The sequence below is a fragment of the Calonectris borealis genome, chromosome 24, assembly GCF_964195595.1.
Source record: "Calonectris borealis chromosome 24, bCalBor7.hap1.2, whole genome shotgun sequence".
NCBI classification, from domain to species: Eukaryota; Metazoa; Chordata; class Aves; order Procellariiformes; family Procellariidae; genus Calonectris; species Calonectris borealis.
In genome coordinates this window covers 3,427,634-3,447,671 of record NC_134335.1, presented here as the reverse complement: position 1 = coordinate 3,447,671, position 20,038 = coordinate 3,427,634, and the positions used below count along the sequence as shown (strand labels likewise).

Genomic DNA, 20,038 nt, shown 5'->3' with positions numbered 1-20,038 from the left:
TTACTCCGTTCTGTCCCTGACACGCTCTGGACACGATCCCAAACCATCAAGCAGCAGATGTCCCTATCCAGGTTGCCAGCACTGAAGGTGAAAGTTTATTACTCTCTCTTTGCATTTCCCTTGATATAAACAGGAAACAACCAGCATTAGACTCACTAAATAAAAAGCCAAACCAGATAGGCAAGGCAGAAGATGCTTCTTTTTCCATACACACCCTTTTACCTCTCATTCACATACAAATTACTGTTGCATCCAGGTGGGAGGAGAGTTTGAAGAGGGGAGGGGGAAAGAAATGTTTGCCAAATAGGTTGAGGGATCAGAAGGCAGCTTTCTCATAAAGCACAGGGCTGACCCACAAACTGCGAGAAAACCTCAAACTCCGCAAGAGTTTCCCTCCTCCCCATTTTCAGGGTGAGAGCAGCCACAGCAGGGAATTGGTAGGCAAGTAAGGGGTCTAACCAGGTCACTCCACCCTTCTCTTCCCGCCTGGAGCATAACATGGGAGGGAAACAGACCTGAAATGTAGGCCATCTACAAAGACTGGGGGAGAGGCTTAAACGATGTGAGATTTATGATCTTCAAAGTGATTAGCGCCCAGCACTCCAAATAAAGTCAAAGAGCACTCAGCAGCTCTTGCATTCAGCTTGGAGTTGGGTTTCAAACCACAGTTCTCTGGCTTCAGTTTGAAAACTTGAATTGCAAGGTAACAAAAAAAAAAAAAAGCCACCCAAAACCAACCTCAAACCCCAAACCAAAATTAAAAAACCCACCAACCTCCACCCCTAATGAAAGAGCTCAGCACCTGATTTTACATGAAAACACTTTGATATTTCCATATCTCCCTTCTTCCTTTTTCTCGTCATTTGAAATCTATTTGCTGAATTGAAGATGAATTCACCAATAGCTGAGGTCAACCTGAAATGTGAGTGTATAACCCGTGTGCATTTGGGCTCATGCTCATTTAAAATATTAACAACAATAACAATAATGGCTCAAGTCTATACATGGCCTTGAGAGAGCCAAAAGAGGGAGACAAAGAGCCATTTGCACATGCCTATGTCCACTCACATGGACTGTTACAACCCCATCCCTGACATCACTGCCAAACCCGTTCTGCGGACACTACCTATGTTCTGGGGAATTGCACCAGATTAAAAAACAACATTAAAATGAGCTTGTTCACAGGCTTTTTCTATTTAAACCTTGATAAGTCCCCAGTCAGGTTTGCTACTCAGTTACACAAACAGATGTGCTGGCTGGCACAAATGAAAGGGATTTTGCGATGTCCCTTTGGTGGAAGGAGAAAAACAAAAGTGGAAAAAAGAGTGTCATAAAACCACAATCTCTTTTTGGGAGGGGGATGTTTCTGTCAAGAAGACTCTGGCCCAAAATGCTATTGACTGTGAGGCTGTCTGCCCCTACAGTTTTACCAGCGTCCTCTCATTCAGTGGCATGCAGAGGACTAGGACCTTAAAGATAATGGGTCAAATCATCAGTGGGTGTAAATCAGCACTGCTTCACCACAGTCAATAATGTTTCCTTGATTAACCTCAGCCCAGCTTCCAGTTCTAACATCTTTGTGGTGTTGCCATAGGAAAAGTTTGCAACATGTAACGATCTTGTACTTTCATAGCTTATTTCTATCTTGAGGGAATTTTCTTTTATCACTAGTTATAAGCAGATTGGATTCTTCTCTTGGCGTGTAGAAAGCCTGTGCTTTGGGCTCTGCAATCCACAGAGCTGGAGACACAAGACTTTTTGTTTTCAGCTGGGTATTCCAAAAACCTGGAAGATGGCTGAACGTGTTAAGACATCTTTGATAGGAAGTTACGACCCACCCAAAAACCGGAGCAGCCAAACCAAACAAACAAACAGCAGCTTGCTGACATCTGTCAGACAAAAGCCACCAAGGCAAGCTTGAAGGACAGAAAAGTCACAGCGAGAAGTTCAGCTGCCCACCTGCTGCTAGCAGGAAGCCTTTGCAAAGGATTGCAACCCTTGAACTTGGGGAATGCACGGTTGGAAGCAGGTAGGTTGCTGTACTGTTAAGAGTGCCAACATTGGCTTCAAATGCTAGTGACTGCCCGTGGAGCTACAGCCCCTTTTGCTTTCCTCGCTCCAGCTCCCTGGTCCATCCCTGCAGCAGATCAGTGGGTTAGATCTCTAGACCTCCTCTTTTTCTTTATAAGGTCTGAGTCCAGCTCCACTGATGGCCACGGGAGTCCTTAGCTCTGGACTCAGAGAGCATTTTCTCGTGTGTCTGCACAGACTCAAGATCTATACTCTTTGGAGGGCCATAACCTTCCTGCCCTTGCAATTCTGATGTGAGATTCAGGGATTTCTTAGAGCCACATATGAAAATCTCCAGGCACTCAGTGAGACAGGGGTTGCTTTTAGCTGCATGAAGCAGGAGGATAACAGCAAACACAGCAAAGACAATGGTCCCTCACATGTTCATTTGCAATTAGGACTTGCTTGCCCTGCAAGAAGCACTTGCTTTTATCTGCTGTCCCTTTCCCCACTGTCTTGCAAAGAAGCATCTGCAGTTGTAGGCAGGCCTGGTCTTGACCTACGCACTCCAAGACCTCAAACCACCTCATCTTCAGTCCTTGCTGATATTCCTGTGAGTCAGCCCCGTGCTCTTAGACTTGCATACCACAGTGCTTTCAGCGCCAGTGTCACAAGCAGTAGAAATGCATGGGGCATTGTGGTGGGATTTGCACATTTGCCAGTGTAAATGAGGTCCCTTTTGTTTCTAAATGACAATGGAAAAAAATTTAAAAGCCAGAAAAAGCCTCAAGCAAATGGTGATTTAAAGAAACTCTATAATTAACTGAACTTCTATGAAATAGGAAAGCCTGGAAACCAGAAGTTTAATCTGTCATTCTATCCCACAAGGGGAATTGGGAAGAACTTATGTGGTCTGTTTAATGGTAGCTTCTGACCTAACAGTTTTTATCTCTTAGCAGTAGCTTCCTTGGACTCAGCAAGATGAGCAATTAAAAAACAGTAATTCAAGAAAGCAGGAGAATACCTGGTAACCCAGGGAGCGTCTTACCTGCCTGTTAAAGTCCAGCCCATTCTGTTCACTTCCTACAATGAAACAAACAGAAAAATATCTCAGTATTAATGACAGTCAGCATTGATGTAAACTTTCCAGAACTTAGAACACACATGACCAAAGACACGCTGCTAGCCCAGCTCAGTTTACTGTAAGACCAAGGAGAGGAGGAGGAAGGTGGAATCAATGCAAATGCAGCAATGGAAATACAAAGGCAGCTTTTGCAACGTTTGGTGGTATCAGCCTTTGGTGAAGTATAACAGAAGTGCTTCTGCCTGGGAGATACCTGGCCAAGCAGCAAGGGTGGGGGAAAGCTCACTGACTGCAAGGGAGATTCCAGGAGAGGTGAGCTGGAGGACGTTACAAATCTCCAGGGAAATCCAGGACCAAGACACTGTACATAAAGTAAGAACTAACTGTGGGAGAGGCTAGCAAACAGGTGGCCAAGGCTGTTAACCAGGGATCTTCAGGAACCCGTGTGGCACTGAGTAATTACGGGATATCTAAAGGAACAGAGGGTGCCGTGGGGTTGTGCTCAAGAGGCGTCTCCTTGATTCCAAAAGAGATTGGCAGGCACAGGGGGAAAAATCAGACAGGTTTCAGCCTGAAGGTACCGCACAGGCCCTCACTCATTCCCCTTTGATGATAAACATTCCCCCCCTCCATCACACCTGCCAAATTCATCAAGAACATCACAGAGGAAAAGTTGTACGCTCCACAGATATGAATGCTTTAAGGGATTCCACGAAGCCTCTTTAGTTGCAAAGGCAACCCCAAGAAACCCCTTCCCTTCCCTTTGCAATCCATTCCCTAAGTCATTCTCTTCCAGTCCAACTGAGTTTGTGATAAATAGTCTTAAATTGTTCACATCCCACCGGTACAAGCCCCCAGGGCCGCCTCCTCCTGTTTTTTCCAGTATAACGTTCCCTATAAAGCATAGCCCATGCCCTGTGATTTGATCAAGCTTCAACACATCATGTTTTTCAGTAGTTCATGTCTCTCTTGCGAAAAGTTGGAAAGTGGTTAAGAGAGGCTGTGCAGGCAGGAGTGCAAATCCAACTCTCCCATTGACTTGCTTTCTTCAACTGAACAAGCCTCTAATATAGCACGCCGTTTTTCAGCTTGCACCATACACATAATATTCCCAGGTGAATCTGCATGGTTCTTTGAGATCCTCAGGGGGAGTGTGCTTGGTACAATTATTCATAGATGGCAAAATATTTTAGAGTCAATGATAACAATTTCATGGCACCCTGTTCTCTGCTATCTAGAAACAGCTCTGGAGATTTAATCTGCAACATGTTAACAGCATTGACTGTGGAAACTGAGCTGCCTTTGTTGCTCTTGGTAGGCTGAGCTGCAGGTCTTCACTATCAAACAATACCGAGCACTGTTTCACAGCAGAACAAACTGTTGCCCCCCGCTCTGAAATCTCCTCTATCTTGTCACCGCCTGCAACTCAGCTTAGATCCAGCTCTGCACTGTCTCCCGCAGCCTGTCTGCATTTCTGCTGTGCTAGAGCCTGCCCTTGCTTCCTGTCTTCCTCCCGACCTGCTTCTCAAAGCTTTTTCTCTTCCCAATCTCAGGTCTTTATCTTCTTCCATGTAATTCCCTACTCTACTACAACCTCCAACTTGCCACGCGCTTCCGTGCTCCCGTGCCTCTCGCTGTAACCATCTGCTCCCTGACCACCTCTCTCCAGCTGCTCCCGCCCGAGGAATTTGTTCATTCATTGCGTTCCAGCTCTACGCCCCAAGAGCCAACAACTGCACATATAACGATGGGAATGCTGATAGTGTTAATAGATGATCACAATCAGTATCCACACACCTGAGCAGGACTGTGTGAGGATCTTCAAGGCCTGCAGTTTCTACCTTTGAAACCCACGGGGGGTAGATGCAATCTAAAGGTAGTAGCTAAAGGGAAGAAAGGCAAGGAGGAGAGAAGGAGGAAATAAAGTTCCCAGTTGCTAAAATAGAACAGGAAGGAAAAGGTAATCTTCTGGTTTCTCGGATACAAGAGTTTCACCCGCGTTCAAATGCAGCATGTTGATGAGGCAGATTCAAAGACCGTGAGGGAAATCCCTAGGTCCCAGTGATGATAGCTCTGAGTCACTATCATACATCCCAAAACTTGGAACTTGAGATGCATAGCTTCGGAGCGGAGCTTCACTGCACATTGCTACCACCATGCCCAAGTTCTCCAGCACATTCTTTCCTCCTCTTCCAAGCTTCCCATCTCTCACTTTTTCCTCCCTGCACAAGCACGTGCAGCTGACAGACTCTACCTTCCTTTTTCCCTTCCTCTCCTACAAGGCCAGACACAGCTTCGTCCAAATCCTACCCTCTGTTCTCTTGCACATCCCTCCGCAGATCAACAGGGGTGTTCGGGAGCACCTCAGCCAGGTATTTTGTGACAGTGGAGCATGCTGCAAATATGCATTGAGATTGACATTAACTCAGTCGTAGCTTGGGCGTCTAAGTCTGAGATAACTGCCCCAGGCTGTCTTGGTAGACAGCGAGGAGAAATAGGCACCTCCAGAGGCCATTCATCTGACCTATCTTAGACGCCTATCTTAAGTTGAGATGAATGGCCCTCTGGAGATGACTATTTCTCTTTATTGACTACAAAGGGACCCAGGAGCAACTAGTTCAGGCTTAGATGTCCAAGAGTGAGATATTTAAAACTGGGCGAGGTGATTTCTGCTCCCAGTGGTTATGTAAATGGGAGCTGGATACACAAATCTCTTCAACTTTTCAGCAGGACCAGTGAGTGTTTGTGCACAGATTTATTTGCAAACAAATCTCATCTTTTTCTATTTCAGTAACAGCTTGTGTTTGAGTAAAATTCAAATGATAGCAGCTGCAAGCCAAGGTTTGGGTGTGATAGGGATAACAACTCTCCCCTTTCAGTTAAATCAGTAACTATCCTACAAATATTTTAAAAATAGACTCAGTTTCCTCCCAGTTTCTATCAACATCAGAACTCACACTGAAGTAGTCACTTCTCTCCTTAAAGGAACGGGCTGTTCAAACAACGAGGATCTGCACTTAAGATTTAATCTTTTCTAGCTCCAGGAGATAAAAAGAAAGAAAAGTGTAAGTGGCAGCAGATTCTCGGCTGCTGTAAACTGCCAGAACTCCACTAATTTTAACGGAGCTTCGCACCAGCCAACAACTTGCCTCTTGCTACACCAGCCAGACACAATGGGATCCAAAGTCTCCAGCGTCTGCTAGACGCAGTCCTCCCCTCCTTAAATTGCATCAAACTGGGGAAGCCCTGGGATTTAAATGGAGAAAGATTGCTTTGAGCCCCTCGCACTATGGTTCCCAGAGGCTTCCCCATCAAACAAGCCTTCATTCCCCTCTTTATGGGTGTTCTGGACAGGGGGGAGAAGGCAGCGATAAGCTCAGCTGGCTCCCTGCAGCACAGCAGACAAGGACTGTGCTGCTCTCCTTGGTTCACCTGGCAGCTGTTTTGCATAGCACTGGCATCAGATCTGGTGCGAGTTTGCCTGGGGAGGTTTCTCTGGGGATGGGAGCAGCAGAACAGTTCCGGACGCTTCCCCCCACCCGCTGCTGTTCCCCCTGCCTGGAACGTGCCGTTTGCTCTGAAAACCAAAGACAAGTGCTCTATCAGAACTGACATGATTCCCACTGGAAGCTGCCGAGCCAGTCTGGCACTTGAGGATAAAAGCGCCGTAATGGGAGAAAAGTAAAATCAAGATTGCAATGTGCCTTCATCTTCGCAAGGCAAACACATGCAGCAACATGCAGATGTCACCTACAGGGAGTGACAGCTGCCCGTGGCTTTTCGCCCGACGACAAAAACAGGGCCACAGCCAGAAGGCTAACCTTATCCCCCTTCCCACCCAACTACACACTTAATTCACCTCACAGTTTGATCTCAGCTGCACAGAAGGGACAGGGAATTAGAAGGTGATTTCAATCTTTAACAGGTGTTGGGGAATTCCCACAGGGAATCAGTTTGCTGCCGCGTGCATTTGGGAGGGAAATTCAGAACAGCTGAACGGCGATGGAGGAACAGTGCCAGGCAGACACCAGGCAGGGGATTCAGCTGCCTGGGCTTAGATGTCTAACTTTTAGGTGTCTAATTCTGAGCCAATTGCTCTAGGCTCCCTTTACAGCCATGGAGAGGAAGCAGGCGCTTCCAGAGGGCAATTCATCTCGCCCCCGAGATAGACGGCAGGGAGATGAATCACCTTCTGGAGATACCTATTTTCATCATTGACTGTACAAGGAGCCTGGGGTGAGTAGGTCAGACTTCAGCCTCAAAGTATTGAATATCTAAAATTAAGATTAACCTCACCTATCCTGAAGATTTTAGCACTCCAGCTGATAAAGCACAATGCCATTAGAGATTGACAAAGCAGGCCAGATGCAGAATGCCTTTCAATGTACATTTTCTAGAAGCTGAGAAATTAACTTGTTCACATTAACAAAGACAAGAATCAAATCTCTCTCACCTCAAACAACATGTGAAGTTAAAAGGTTACCCAAGAGCGGGTAAAGAAAAGAGTGGCAACAGTTATCAGAACTGTAAACGATACTTGACCCACATGCTGTAAATGAAGCAAAATGCTCACCTGCACTGAGAAGGATGTGGTTCTATTAAGCAAAAAAGATACTCAGCATCAAATACACTCCTCAGGATTTCAATTCACTTTGGAGACTCAAGCAAATACCAAGTCATAGCCCTCATGCTATTGTTCCAAGCAGTCAGGCCAGTGACTTCTCCAGAACTAGCAGGAAAAGCCCTGGGTGGTAGGAGCTCACTTAAATCACCTTCTCTCCATTTTAGTGGCTACCCCTGATTCCCTCCAGCTGTGTCCAGCGGCTGGGGAAGCAGAAACTGAAGCTGAGCAGACACATCAATCAGTTCCCCGGACCCTTACGTGCCCTGCTGGGATGCTCGCTGTTCCCAAGGCTTACCTTAAGAAGTGCTTTTTAAAGGGAGCAGGGGAAAGCGTGAACAGGATGGGGAGTTTTTGAGGCAGCCAGGTAGGGCTGCAGTTTTCATGTTAACCGTTTGCTCTAAAGACACAAACAGATCAAACCGGGGCATTGGAGCATCTCCATGGGAAAGTTCAGGCTGGTTAGCAAGGAAAGTGAATCTGTGCTGACTCAGTCAGACGGCTACAGACTCCAGGGGAAGCTTTCACTGAAGACTCGAGTGTTTCATTTGGGTGGAAACCCCTGGGTTATAAAAACGCCTTTCCTTTGTCAGCAGTGCCTCAAAGAAATCACATCTAGTCCCACTGGAGCTCTGAGTGCAACATACCCTTCGTGTGGGGCAGGGAGCGGGGGGAGAAAGCAGGACAGCAAGTGTGGGAGACTCGGACAGTTTCCAGAAGGAAACCCGAGGGCAGCAGTTGTTCCCACGGAAAACATTTCACCTGCAGGTGCTGGGAGAGGGCAAGTCTCTTCTCTTAGACCAGAGGCAAGAGGCAGATCAGACCAGCTCTTCCTTTGCCCCTCTAATTCAAGTCAAACCAGCCTTTTGTTCCCCTTTCCCCTCCCCATCCTTTTTTATCCTCTTCCATAATGGGATGTTTAAGAAAAAATATAAAATAACCCAACCTCAAACCCTAATCACCCTCATTTGAATTTCAAATAGCCCCCTCCTGGCCTCCCCCACGCCCCAACTGACTCGGAGCTGGGAATATGGAAATTTCTCCTGCTTGCCTTAAATGTGGCTGTGCTATGAAAATCATCAGCCTTATGCAAATCCTGAGCAGGCCCAATTGCCATAGCAACCAGCTGTTTCCAGCCCGACTGCTGCTGCTTTCATTTATTCGGGACTTGTCCTGGGGCTGTGCATGGCTGCAGGGGGAAGAGACAAGAGAAATCCTGGAGGCTTTGAGGAAAATTTCACCAGGGAGAGCTAGCCTTGAAGAGCAAAGGCGTGGCCAAGGACTAGGCTCAGCGTGGGGCCAGGGAAGGCCAAGTTTCCTCAAAAGACTTTGGCCTGGCAATCTGTTTCCAGCCCAATCTGAAGAGGTAACGACAAAAGGCAAAAGAGAAAAGCTCAGACTGCACATCCCTTAGCTTGCCTGCTGAGTGCAACAAGGAGTGCCCCTGTGCACCAAGCAGCACAGGCTGAGCACCCACCAACTCATCTCACACAAGCCATTGCACCGCTCAGTCTGACATCCCTTGCTTGTGCACATCTCCTTTTGCCCGAGTTAGAAGCTGATGCAGAGGTCAGAGCCTCCATACCCTCAGGGGAACATGGTCAGAGCATGAGCCATCACATTTAAAAGAGACCCTACCCAGACACCTACAGTTGGAATACAATAAACAGCAGCATCTCCAGAGTCCAGCAGAAATCAGGGTTCCATTCCACCGAGAGCTGTACCCATCCCTGGAGAGAGCAGCACCTGCATCAAAGAGCTTACACCCTGGCAAAAAGGTGGGAGAAAAGATTGGGACCCTCACGTTGGAGCTGAGGAACAGGGACAGACTTAATTAAGTTTGTACAGGGAGTGTGTGGCAGAGAGGCAAACTGAGTCAAGATCTCTGTTTTTCCATCCACCTTCATATGGATTTAATGCAAAATGCACTGACATAGAAGCCAGGATACTGGGAGGATCTTTTGCTTGGGTGGGAAATTTTGGTGTCCGGTTTCAGAGCTGCCCTTGCTTTCTCTCCTCCACTGCCAGGTGACCTTAGGTGTCTTGCAGCAGCAGCAGCGGAGGAAGGTGTCTCATGCTGGCATCCTTCCAAGGGCAGAAGCTGGCTGAAGTGGAGGATGCAGGGGGAGACGAATGACATTCAAAGGAGCGTCCCCTCAAAAGGGACACTTTGCAAGACCATAGGAGCAGATGCGTCATAGCTCCTTACCATTTTCATTTCCTTGGGGTTTAAAGGAAAGGTCTTTCTTACCCTCAGAGAGAGGATATCTGCTTTATTGCTTCCTAAAGCACCCGGATATGTTACCCAAGCTGTCAGGGTTAGATAACCCCACTGCCATTGCCACCAGAGTCAGAAGCGGGCCAAGAGTCCAGCTTTCTGGCTCCATGTGCCCTCCCCGTGAAACCGCACTCCTCTACCTGTCTGCTGCTCTTCCAGATCCCAGACCCGACCCAGCTGGGCGAAGTTGCCGGGTCAGCCCACCGCCACCGTCCCAGGGAGCGATACCAGCTGCTCCCGAGGCAGTGATAATGCTGTAGGGCTGTCCTGTATTGCACCCACAGGTACACACCCCAGCTCCTCTCCCCGTGTGCTGGGATGCCCATCGCGCACCCCGCCCTGGGCTCCTGGCAGGCTGGCCAGTTCCCCGTGTTACAGGGTGGGGAGGGAAGATGTTCAGAGTGCCTGCAGCTATTCAGTTACCGATGGTTGTGTTTGAAGAGCTTCCCTATCGCCCTTTTGTTAAAGCTTTGGCTTCCCCCCCATAGCCTCAACAGATGAAATCAAAGGGAAGTAGCTTTGCTTGGTGTAACCTGTTTTGATCAAGCAGATAAACGGGGAACAAGTGTCTGACACAAACAAACAGACAGACAGAGGCAAGTCCCACCTCAGCATTTTGTTGCATCAGATACAGAGGGCTTAGATAAACCACAAGAAGGGGGAGATCTCTGCCTCTCGGCTTGAAGACCAGGGGCGACACTCTGCAGTGCCAAGCCCCCACAGTTCCCATAAAAAAAAAATCAACCCAGAACTTGCTGGCATGGCTTTCATCAGTTTAAAAAGATGAAAAGAGCTTACAGCCAAGCATAAAACTCACGCTTGTCATTACCCCCCATGGAGTCAGCGGGACTGCCTGCGAGCCCAGCCACAGCCGCTGCACGCCAAGCGTTAAACCATGCCGGCATCATGCAGGAAAGGGTAAAGAGGACCCTTGGACTGGAGAGACGGCCCAGTGCTCGGACTGGGCGACAGGGAAGGCAGTCCAAGGCCCTCGCGGGAGAAACCTGTGCCTATTCCCCTCTTCCCCCTCACACACATACTGTGATAAAAAAGGCAGAGTTAAAGTAAAGGAGGGCTTAAGATTCACAGGACTGGGTAGGGTGGGTGATATTCCTGAGAATTTTTTTTTTTAAATCATGGCTTTTTGTGAAATGGCAAAATTTCACTACAACCAGTAGACATGGGGGGCTGGAATCAAACAAACATGGGTTTTTGAAGAACACCTGACTAAAAGCTTTGAAGCGTTTTCTATGAAATTGGTGTGGATGAAAAATAAAAAAAAAAGCTTAGCTTTCCTAACCTCCTATGAAAGATGAACAATTTTGACAATTTTCTCAAAAAAGAAAAAGCCCCACGATTATTTTAAACACTTTCAAAGTAAAACAATGCCCCAAATTACCCTTTTTCCCCTCTAAGCCTAGAACTGGCAGAGATATGAAAGGATGAGATTACGCTTCTGCTACTGACACTTCCCATCAGATCTTTAGGCATCAGTTTTAGATCAAGGGCTTGGTTTACAAAAGCATTTTGGCACCCAACTCCCTCCAGGTTTTTTTTTTGTTGTGTTGTTTTTTTTTTTTTTAATTCTTCTTGGAGCCAGTCTGCATCTTTTGGTGATGAAAAGCCTTTGTAAATCTGCACCTAGAAGGATTTCCAGTCTTTATAAGCTATAATATTGTTAGTTTGGTAACTGCCCTCTCCTTTGGGGGTAACAAGATTCCTGGGGGGCTGTGTGGATTGGTCCAATTCATTAGGAAATGGGTCTTCCATTAATGAGTCATTGGAAAACAGATTTTCCCACATGAAGCTGGTAAACAAAACACTAAACTATTAGGTGTTGCAGTAAATATTCCTCTAACAATGTGTATAAGGGAAAATAAAAACTTCCAGGGAAGTTCAGTACAAAGAGATTTGTTGTTTATAAACAGAATGGTCGGAAAGAGGGAAAAAAAAAAAAACGACAAAGATGTGTAGAGGTTTTAGGTAAAGCACCGACGCAGCCCCTCCGTGGGCTTGGCTGGTCGTGACTGCCAGTGGGGCTGATATGCCAGGTTACACTACCTGAAGTATAACATATACAGCCGAGCAACAGCGTGCGATCCTGCTCTGGCCACCCTCTTCTCTGAGAGTCCTGCAAGGGATTGGTCATCCTGCAGGAGGGCTTGTGGCTGCTTGCTAGAGTCCCGCAAGAAGCTCCTAGCTCTCTGCAGTGTCTCTCATCACAGCTAAGTCTGATCTCTGAAGATCAACCAGTCATGTGGACTGTATTAGAAAAAAGAATAATTTAAACAGGTTCCTTGTATCAGTCCGCAGGGAAGTGTCACTCTTTTGCAAATGAAGGAGATTTACTTGTTCTGATTTCCCTGCTTGATTTGAAGGCTCCTGGAGCAGAAGCAGAGCTAATGCTGCTGCAAACATTTTTGTTATTTTAAAACAAATTGACTTCACTTCTCTGCTTTCTTTTCTCAATTACCACTAGAAAGAGGTGCTACAGCTAACACTAATAGCTGTCTGGAAAGCTTAAGCTGAAAAACATATTTTATCCAATCAACTGTGGTTCCAGCTTCTCGCCTGTTTAACACTATTGACTACAACATCAGCAGTGAGAGTCTCCCACTACATTTAGTAACAGCCAATACCAAAACCAAATACCGACTCTTGTAATAATACAGCCTTTCCTAATCTTGATTCAACTATGCTATCCATCAGCTGTGTGCCAAGATGCACGAAATATTTCAGGAGACTCTGAGTTCTTCCCAATTTAAGGTCCTGTAACAGCTACCAGGGTTTTCTGAAAGAGCTTGGGAAGTTGGGGACACGTTTGTTGCTAGGCGGCTTGGAAACATTTATCACAAAAAACAACTTGGGGTTATCTGAAAGCCCTGAGCAGAAGCTGACCTGACCAAAGTCAATCAGAGTTCATGGACATGAATAGAACCAGATTTTATCTCTACTTTAGATTATGTCAAATAACCCAGCTTAATAGTTAAGAGCACAGAGGATTTCTAGTCCTCAATGTATGCTGTAAATAAAGAGGCAGTTTTAGTCCCTAGTGCCTAGTTTCTCTGGCTTTACCAAGATCTCAATTTTTCTAAGTCCTCTCAAATGACAAGAGTAAGAGAGAAACAGTAAAATCATTCCATGTAAAGTTTTAGTCTGCTGCTACACCTCCCCCCACCCCAAGCTTAGGGCTCTTCATTACTCAAAGAACAATGGTTCTTCTACATTGTCTCTACGAGTTTTAGTTTTAAAAGATGTTTATTTCTAAGTCTATAGATGAGCCTCACTGTTTCTAATAATCTTAATTTCTTATACCTAGCAGATGCTAAAAATATTTCCTATTGCTGTTTATTTGCCTAAAAAGGAATCTGACCACGAGCCTTTGTGAAATTACAGCCTCGAGGTCTTGCATTCAAAGCCCACTGCAGGCAATGGCAGTCAGAAGTGATGCCAGAAAATACAAACCTGATTTTTTTGGTGTATATCATACTTTGTGGCAGTGCAGGAGTTGGTAAGCAACCTGGCAGATATCAGTGCTAACACCAGTGCTATCATCTTCAAAGGATCACGCTGTTCTTCAGCCTTCCATACTCAAGGAAAACTGGGGCTTCTAGCCACGGAGCAGTGAGAGTCTGAGCAGCCATCAGGTGGGAGTAGTGGAGATGAGAAACCCAATCACATTTCAAGATGAAGAGTGATAAATTTTTGCTGGAGCTACCTAGCTGGAGTTGATTATTCCCGAAGTCCCTCCCATTTTTCTACACATACATGGCCAAAAAAGGCTTAGTCCCTGGGAGTTTTGTCTAAGGAAACGTTCCTGACACGAACCCTGCATAAAACGAGGAGCTGTTTGTGCTAAACTGAGCGGACCAAGACTATTTCAATGGCATTATTCCTTTGGCAAGATGTAAGTGTATTTCCATGCTAAAACCACAGAGGACATTACTGAGACACACTGATTCACTGCTGTTACAGAAGGATCTTGCATGCTGATCAAGGTACAAACACAATCCTAGCCCAGAGCGTATTCTTGATCAACTCCCAGGCTGGTTGGAAGAGCGCAATGTAGCAGCAACAGGAGTCAAGCAAAGCACGGACAGAAACTTCCAGCACCCATGCCCCTCTTTTCTTTTATTTTCTTTCCCCTCCCTCCTCGGGCTCCCTCGCCTGCCCCCCATGTCCCAGACCCTCCTTACCCGGCTCCACCTGGTCGGGTTCGTGCCGAGTATCTGTGGAATCTGCCGCATCACCGCTCATCTTGATCTCTGGAAAAGGAGGCACAACTGATTTTAATAACAGGTCACAGTCCCAGGCAACAGGCACATGTGGCTTCCACTAAACAGCACAAATGAATGTGTAATTATAATAAACCATCAGACTTTCAAATTTCTGATTCCTCAACATACAGTCACTAGAATATTCATCAGCTCCGAGGATGCACTTTCCCTCCTGTTGCTCTTTGCATCCCCCTCATTCCTTTTCCCCCTCCCCAGTTTGCTGCTGCGTTCTCACCTTTCGCATCATTCCTTTCCCGTACAGAGGATGAGGGGTTGTTTAACCACCGGGAGCCCTCCCAGCCTCTCGCCCGAGCTTTATGCAGGCTTCCCAAACCAGCTGGTGTGGCTCTCAGTTTGACACCGTCCTCCACCACACCTGTGGAAGCAGGGCATCCCTCCCAGCTTTCCCCTCCTCTCCCACAGCCTTCCCTTGGCCCCCCAGATGGCTCAGCCGGGCCAGTGCTTGGTGCTATACAAAGCACGTGCAGGCAGGACCTCAGAAAGGCAGGCACAGAGCAAGATGCTCTCAGAGAGGGGAGAGAAGTCTCTCTTCTCCTCTCACTCCTTTGCAAACTCAGCTTGTTTCTCTCAATACATCTGATCCCTATTTGCAAACTATTTACCCTGCTTTCTCCCACATGCACATGCTCACACCCCTGGCAAACCACGAAGAAGCTGCCTTGCTCCAAAGCACTGTCCCCAACCCAGGAGCAAGAAGAATACTTTGCTATCAAGGTCCTGCATATTTCCCCCCATCCTTATCAATGCCAATAAATACATCATTTACCCTTGAAGTGATGGCTGCCACCACACCCCGGGCCACGTTCTCCTTCGGGGACAGCTGAAATACAAGGTGGGAATAATCAACTTTACCCTGGATTGCTCATCTCTTCCTTAAAAGAGGCAAAGTACACACCAGTGAAAGAAGGAAGAATATCTATTCAAATTCAGATGGACACCCCCTCGAACTCTTCTGCCCTTTACATGGGAATTTTAACTCTTTCCAGGCTAGTTGGGGAAGAAAGATAATAATTTTTTATAAAGAACCAACTGATTTGCATGTGCTTCCTGCAGCCAATCCTGGCCACAGAAGTCATCTGATTTGCATCGGGTAATAACAACAGTTTGGAAGCTGGGCCAGTGTTTGCTGTGGTTTTGCTGGGGTAGAAAAGGCAGGTGGAAGCCTTCTTAAAGGCATCATGCAAACCTTTTCCTCTTTCCTAAATATGCCTTGTGTTATTTCCAAACAGCCAAAAGGGTGAAAAGAACCCTATAGGTTTTTATACCCATTTCCCTCTATTACTCACACTAAAGCAGGCAGGCTTTTTTGTTTGTTTGTTCGGGTTTTCTTTTCCCCTATTCAAACTTCCAGTGTGCAAATGGCAAATTATCTGCTTTTTGGCCAAAATTGAATAGCTTTGTTTAGGTTAAGGTTTGAAACTTCTTCCTTCAGCAAATGAATAACGGAAGAAAAAAATGACAAGATTTTATACCAGAGGCAGACTGCAGAAACTTTCACATACTTCAGAAACTTCCTTTCTTTAAATTGTATTAAGAAGTGAGGGGAAAAAGGAGGGAGAAGACAGTTGTGGGAATTTTTTTTTTCCCCCCTTCAAATAAACCCACTGCAATTAAGACATAAACATTTAGTGGGGCTTCTAAGCATTTCTACTGCAGGAAGAGTAATTATCATCAGCTATAAACATCTTCTTGTCTTGTAATACTGCCAAGGGACCCTAACTTAGGCAATCTACAAAGCACAAGGTTTTGCTTGCTGCCAAAAAGTATCTTAAAAAAAAAAGCCAAGTTCTTATAAAGTAGATTAAGAAAAATCTTAAATCGTGCAGAAGTTCGGTGCTTGCTTTAGTGAGAAAGTCTGCAGGTTTGCACAAAAAAGTAACGCAGGTTTCATTGTGAGCACACAAATATCGAATGAACGTGTGTTAGTGAAAGAAAATTATCCAATCCCCAAGACCAAGGAGCCCCTTACGGGCACAGAGCAAGAGACAGAGCAGTTCAGACAGAGCTGAAGAAGGGAAGATGCAAAAGCAAACCACGAGAAGCTCTCTCCCTCTTGCAGGAGTAAGCCCTCAGCCCCTCTGCCATTTATAACCTGGGGTGGGCGGGGAGGAAAGGAGGGATTGCAGCTGTGGCTTGATTACATATCACATGCTATCCATCAGTTAAATTCCCTCCTCCTGAAGTCAGGAGATAGCAAGATACCCTGTGATTCCCAGCAGAAGAATTTTATTTTCACAAGGATTCAAATTCCCATTATAAAGGTACACATATTTATTACATTTTTATTACATAAATGTAATAAAAGTTTAAATATCTTGGGGGAAAAAAAAAAGAAACAACAACCCATAAGGAAAAAGAAAACCCTTTTGATCAAAGCCTACTGATCTGAGTGGTTTGGGGCTGGCCAGCTTTTGTATACCTATGAACAGCAGTGCAGCACCAGTCATCCTCCAAGAGGTCCTTGAGAACAAGGAGCAGACATACAGAGGAATTACTTTCTAATATGATATAAGTGTAGCCAAGGTAAAGGCAACACATTTTTATTGACATTCAAGAGTCTTCCACTATAAACCAGAGCAGCGTGATACATCTGGATTTGAATCCCTCCCCCCCTCCCCCCCCCCAAATCTGACAAAATATCTCAGGACAAAACAGGCTGGGAGACTTGGAGTCCAACTAAATGCAAGCTCCACCATACAGCTTTGCTAGTTTGGCAATATACAGAGAATAAGCAGGGTAGTAAAAAAATCTCTGGGAAAAATAATGCAACTTAGGACTGCCTAACTCCTAACCACAGACCTATTAGGAGCCGCCACTGCGGCCTGGGCCATATTAAAAATGTGCTGCTATACCTCAGCTAGCAAACATACCCGGAGTAGGGGTAGTCTGGTTTGTTCACCCAGACCAAAGAAACTATACCAGTGCAGACACTTCTCTGGGGATATATCTGCATCTATATTTTTGCTGAAACAAATGGTGTCAGCAAATAAAGCTTTCCCAAGCCCTTATTCCTAGTAGTTGTTCAGACGTGGGCACTAGGGTAAACCAGCCTGATGACTTTAAAAGGGAAAATGAAAGCTGGTGATGGTAGTGGGGGGAACTCAGCTTGGCTGGGACCATTACCTGGAGCCTATTGTATTTTCTGCGCTTTAGGTGCCCGAGCCCCTCCGAAGGCTCTGGGAAGGTGAAATATCCAAATGCCTGGGAGGAGGCGGTGGGACATGCCAGGGAACGCGCTGCTGCAGGGAAACCCTCTTGGCAGGGAGGAGGGCGTGCGGAGCCCGAGCAGCCCACCTTCACCTTGCACGGTGCGTCTTCTCTGCACGGCCGCGGAAGAAAAAGAGCGCACCTCTGCAAGCAGCTTACTGCGAGGCCTCACTGTTCAGGGACCCCAAGACTGAACACGCTGAAGTGCCTTTGCACGAGGGTGAAGAAACACCCTCCCACCAGCGTTGGGCTCTGGCACGTGAAAGTGGTTGGGCCCAGGCTGGTCTCCCTCCCTGCAAAAAGACTGCTTAAACCTTAGGCCCTTCTGACAGACGGCAGGGTGGGATGATTTGGTAGAATGGAAGTTCAGCGCACACCCAGGTCTGCGCAGCTCCTGGCCAAATCCACCCTGGGAGTGATGCCACTGGCTTTGACAGAGGGCACAGTATCGATTTTGGGAATCTTCTCATGAAGAAAGAGTCGCCCACAAGCAAAGCAGATGGGTGGATAGGAGCCTGCGGGGGATGCGTCCCCGAGAGACACCACACACAAGCACACCCATCGCAGGTGCTCAGACTAGTCAGGCTCACACGCTGAGCCAAGACCACGAGCCTCCCGCCTCCCGCAGCCTCTCCTCGCGGCTGGCCGCGCAGCGCCGGGGGCTCCCCAGCTGCCCTCCCCAGGGCTGGCACAGGGAGCCAGCCTGCTCAGCGAGGTGCCGACCGGCCACGGAGGGGCTGCTGGCATCCCAGAGCCGCGAAGAGGTTGCAATGCAGCCATGGAGCAGAGGCTTTGGCCACCTCTGCCAGCCCGCCGCAGGCGGACACTGCGTTAGGTGATGGCATTGCTGCAGCATCTGCCTTGCCCTGCAGGCCCACCTGTGAGCCCACATGCAGACAGGGCCTGTTGAGGGGCTACAAGCACTGGGCATGGACCCCTAGGTCTCCCCTGCACAGCAGGACCACCAAACACCTGAGCTTAGCTGCAGCATGCCAATAGGTATGCAAAGGGAACAAGCCTGGGACTGATGGAAGCATCCGCCCCCTCCCCTCCAAACCAGGCGACAACATGCAGCATCTCCTGCTGCACAAAGCACTGGACACAGGTCACTAGCAGGGCACATGGCCCCTGTACCCCCAACACCCTGCTGCCTGCCCCTGCCGCAGAAGGGGCTGTCAGGATCTGGCCTTCACTGCTGCCGCCGCTCTGCTCCTACCCCAGCGTCACCCTCAGCTCCAGCATGCCCAGGGATGCAGTCCTTCCCCTCGAGCACAGGGGCTTGAGCCGAGGGCAGAAGCTAAACTCACTCTGTTGGGGCGAGCTGGAGCTCAGCACAGCTCCAAGGGATTTGGCAGTGATTGCTCTTGTTCCCCAGCTAACTGCAGAGGGGAGATCTGCTCAGGAAAGGTGCGAGACTACCTAAGCTGTATCTCTGGGTCAGACTCCCTGGAAGGAGTCTCTTGCTTTCTGAGTATCCCTCTTCATTCATTCCTCACTCAACCCAGCCTCCTACAGCTCCCTCCTCATTCATTTCTCCCTCCTTTTCCCTCTTTGTCATTAACTTTTCTCCTTCCAACCCATGTCCCATCTCACTCACACACACACACCCTCCACCCTTGCCACATCCCTCTGTGAATTTATCCCCTCTCACTCCTCCCAGCGTTATCCCAGTGACTGGACCCACAGGTCAGGCACTAAATGCCCATTTTCCAGGTACCCAAGAGACCTCTGCGCTCTGCTCCCCGACCCACATTAGGGCTGGCAGCGTGAGGGGTGCGCCCACATTGTGGGCATGGCTTGGCAGCCCCCTAAACAGGATCAGGGCAGCATCCATCCCCAGGCAGGAATGTGGGCACTTAACCAGGCACTGGCTGTGATAGCCGACTCCAGCGGGAGAAAGAGAAGGGAAAGGAGGGAGGAAAGGTCACAGGAATCAGAGCAATCCCATTTCCTGCCCAAGTCCATGGTCTCAGCTACATGGTGAGCTCCAGCCCGATCCTTCCTCAGGTGCTCTTTACCTGCATGCACAGACTCCAGGTTCACCATCCTGCTGGTGGAGGGAAATCCGCGGTGCGCCCAGCCTCCTGCCGTCAGCCCCAGGTTGCCAGGGGCTGCCAGTTTGCCCTCCCTCCTCTGCCACCCGCTGCCTCTCAAACCGGGCGTGGGTCCGCTCCCGAAGGGACCTAGAGCTCCATTGCCTGTTGCCATGCAGGGCCAGGTGAGCATGCGGCGCCGCGCCACGCCTCGCCCCACCTCCGGCTCCCTCGGGTGCCCTGACACCCAGCAGCCTGGCGCCCGGCCCATGCAAAAGCGCCCATTTGCATATTAGTAACTCGGGAATGGATGAGTCCCTGCAGCGCTACCAGGGCGTGGGGTGGGGTGGGAAGGAGGGAGGAAGGAAGGCGGTTTGCCCGCCCTCAGCTGCACAGATACACCCCGCAGCACCTGCCTGCTGGGCTGCAAGTGGGGGGCTTTGCGGGGGCTCCGCCATCAGCCCCAGATCCGGGTTGTCCCCTTGTGGATAGGCTTTTGGCTCTGCC

The 20,038-nt window shown here is 48.0% G+C and overlaps 1 protein-coding gene across 1 annotated transcript in view; it reads right to left on the bottom strand.

Moving 5' to 3' along the window:
- The window catches only part of POU2F3 (POU class 2 homeobox 3), a 42,156-nt gene extending 22,354 nt beyond the window's left edge, over positions 1–19,802 (bottom strand). The window contains exons 1-4 of the mRNA XM_075172699.1: positions 19,517–19,802; positions 15,058–15,111; positions 14,190–14,258; positions 3,059–3,093 (exon numbers count right to left, since the gene is read on the bottom strand). Of these exons, the coding sequence (XP_075028800.1) occupies positions 3,059–3,093; positions 14,190–14,258; positions 15,058–15,111; positions 19,517–19,802 (444 nt within the window). The remainder of the gene's footprint in view (positions 1–3,058; positions 3,094–14,189; positions 14,259–15,057; positions 15,112–19,516) is intronic.
- Between the last annotated feature and the right edge of the window lie 236 nt (positions 19,803–20,038).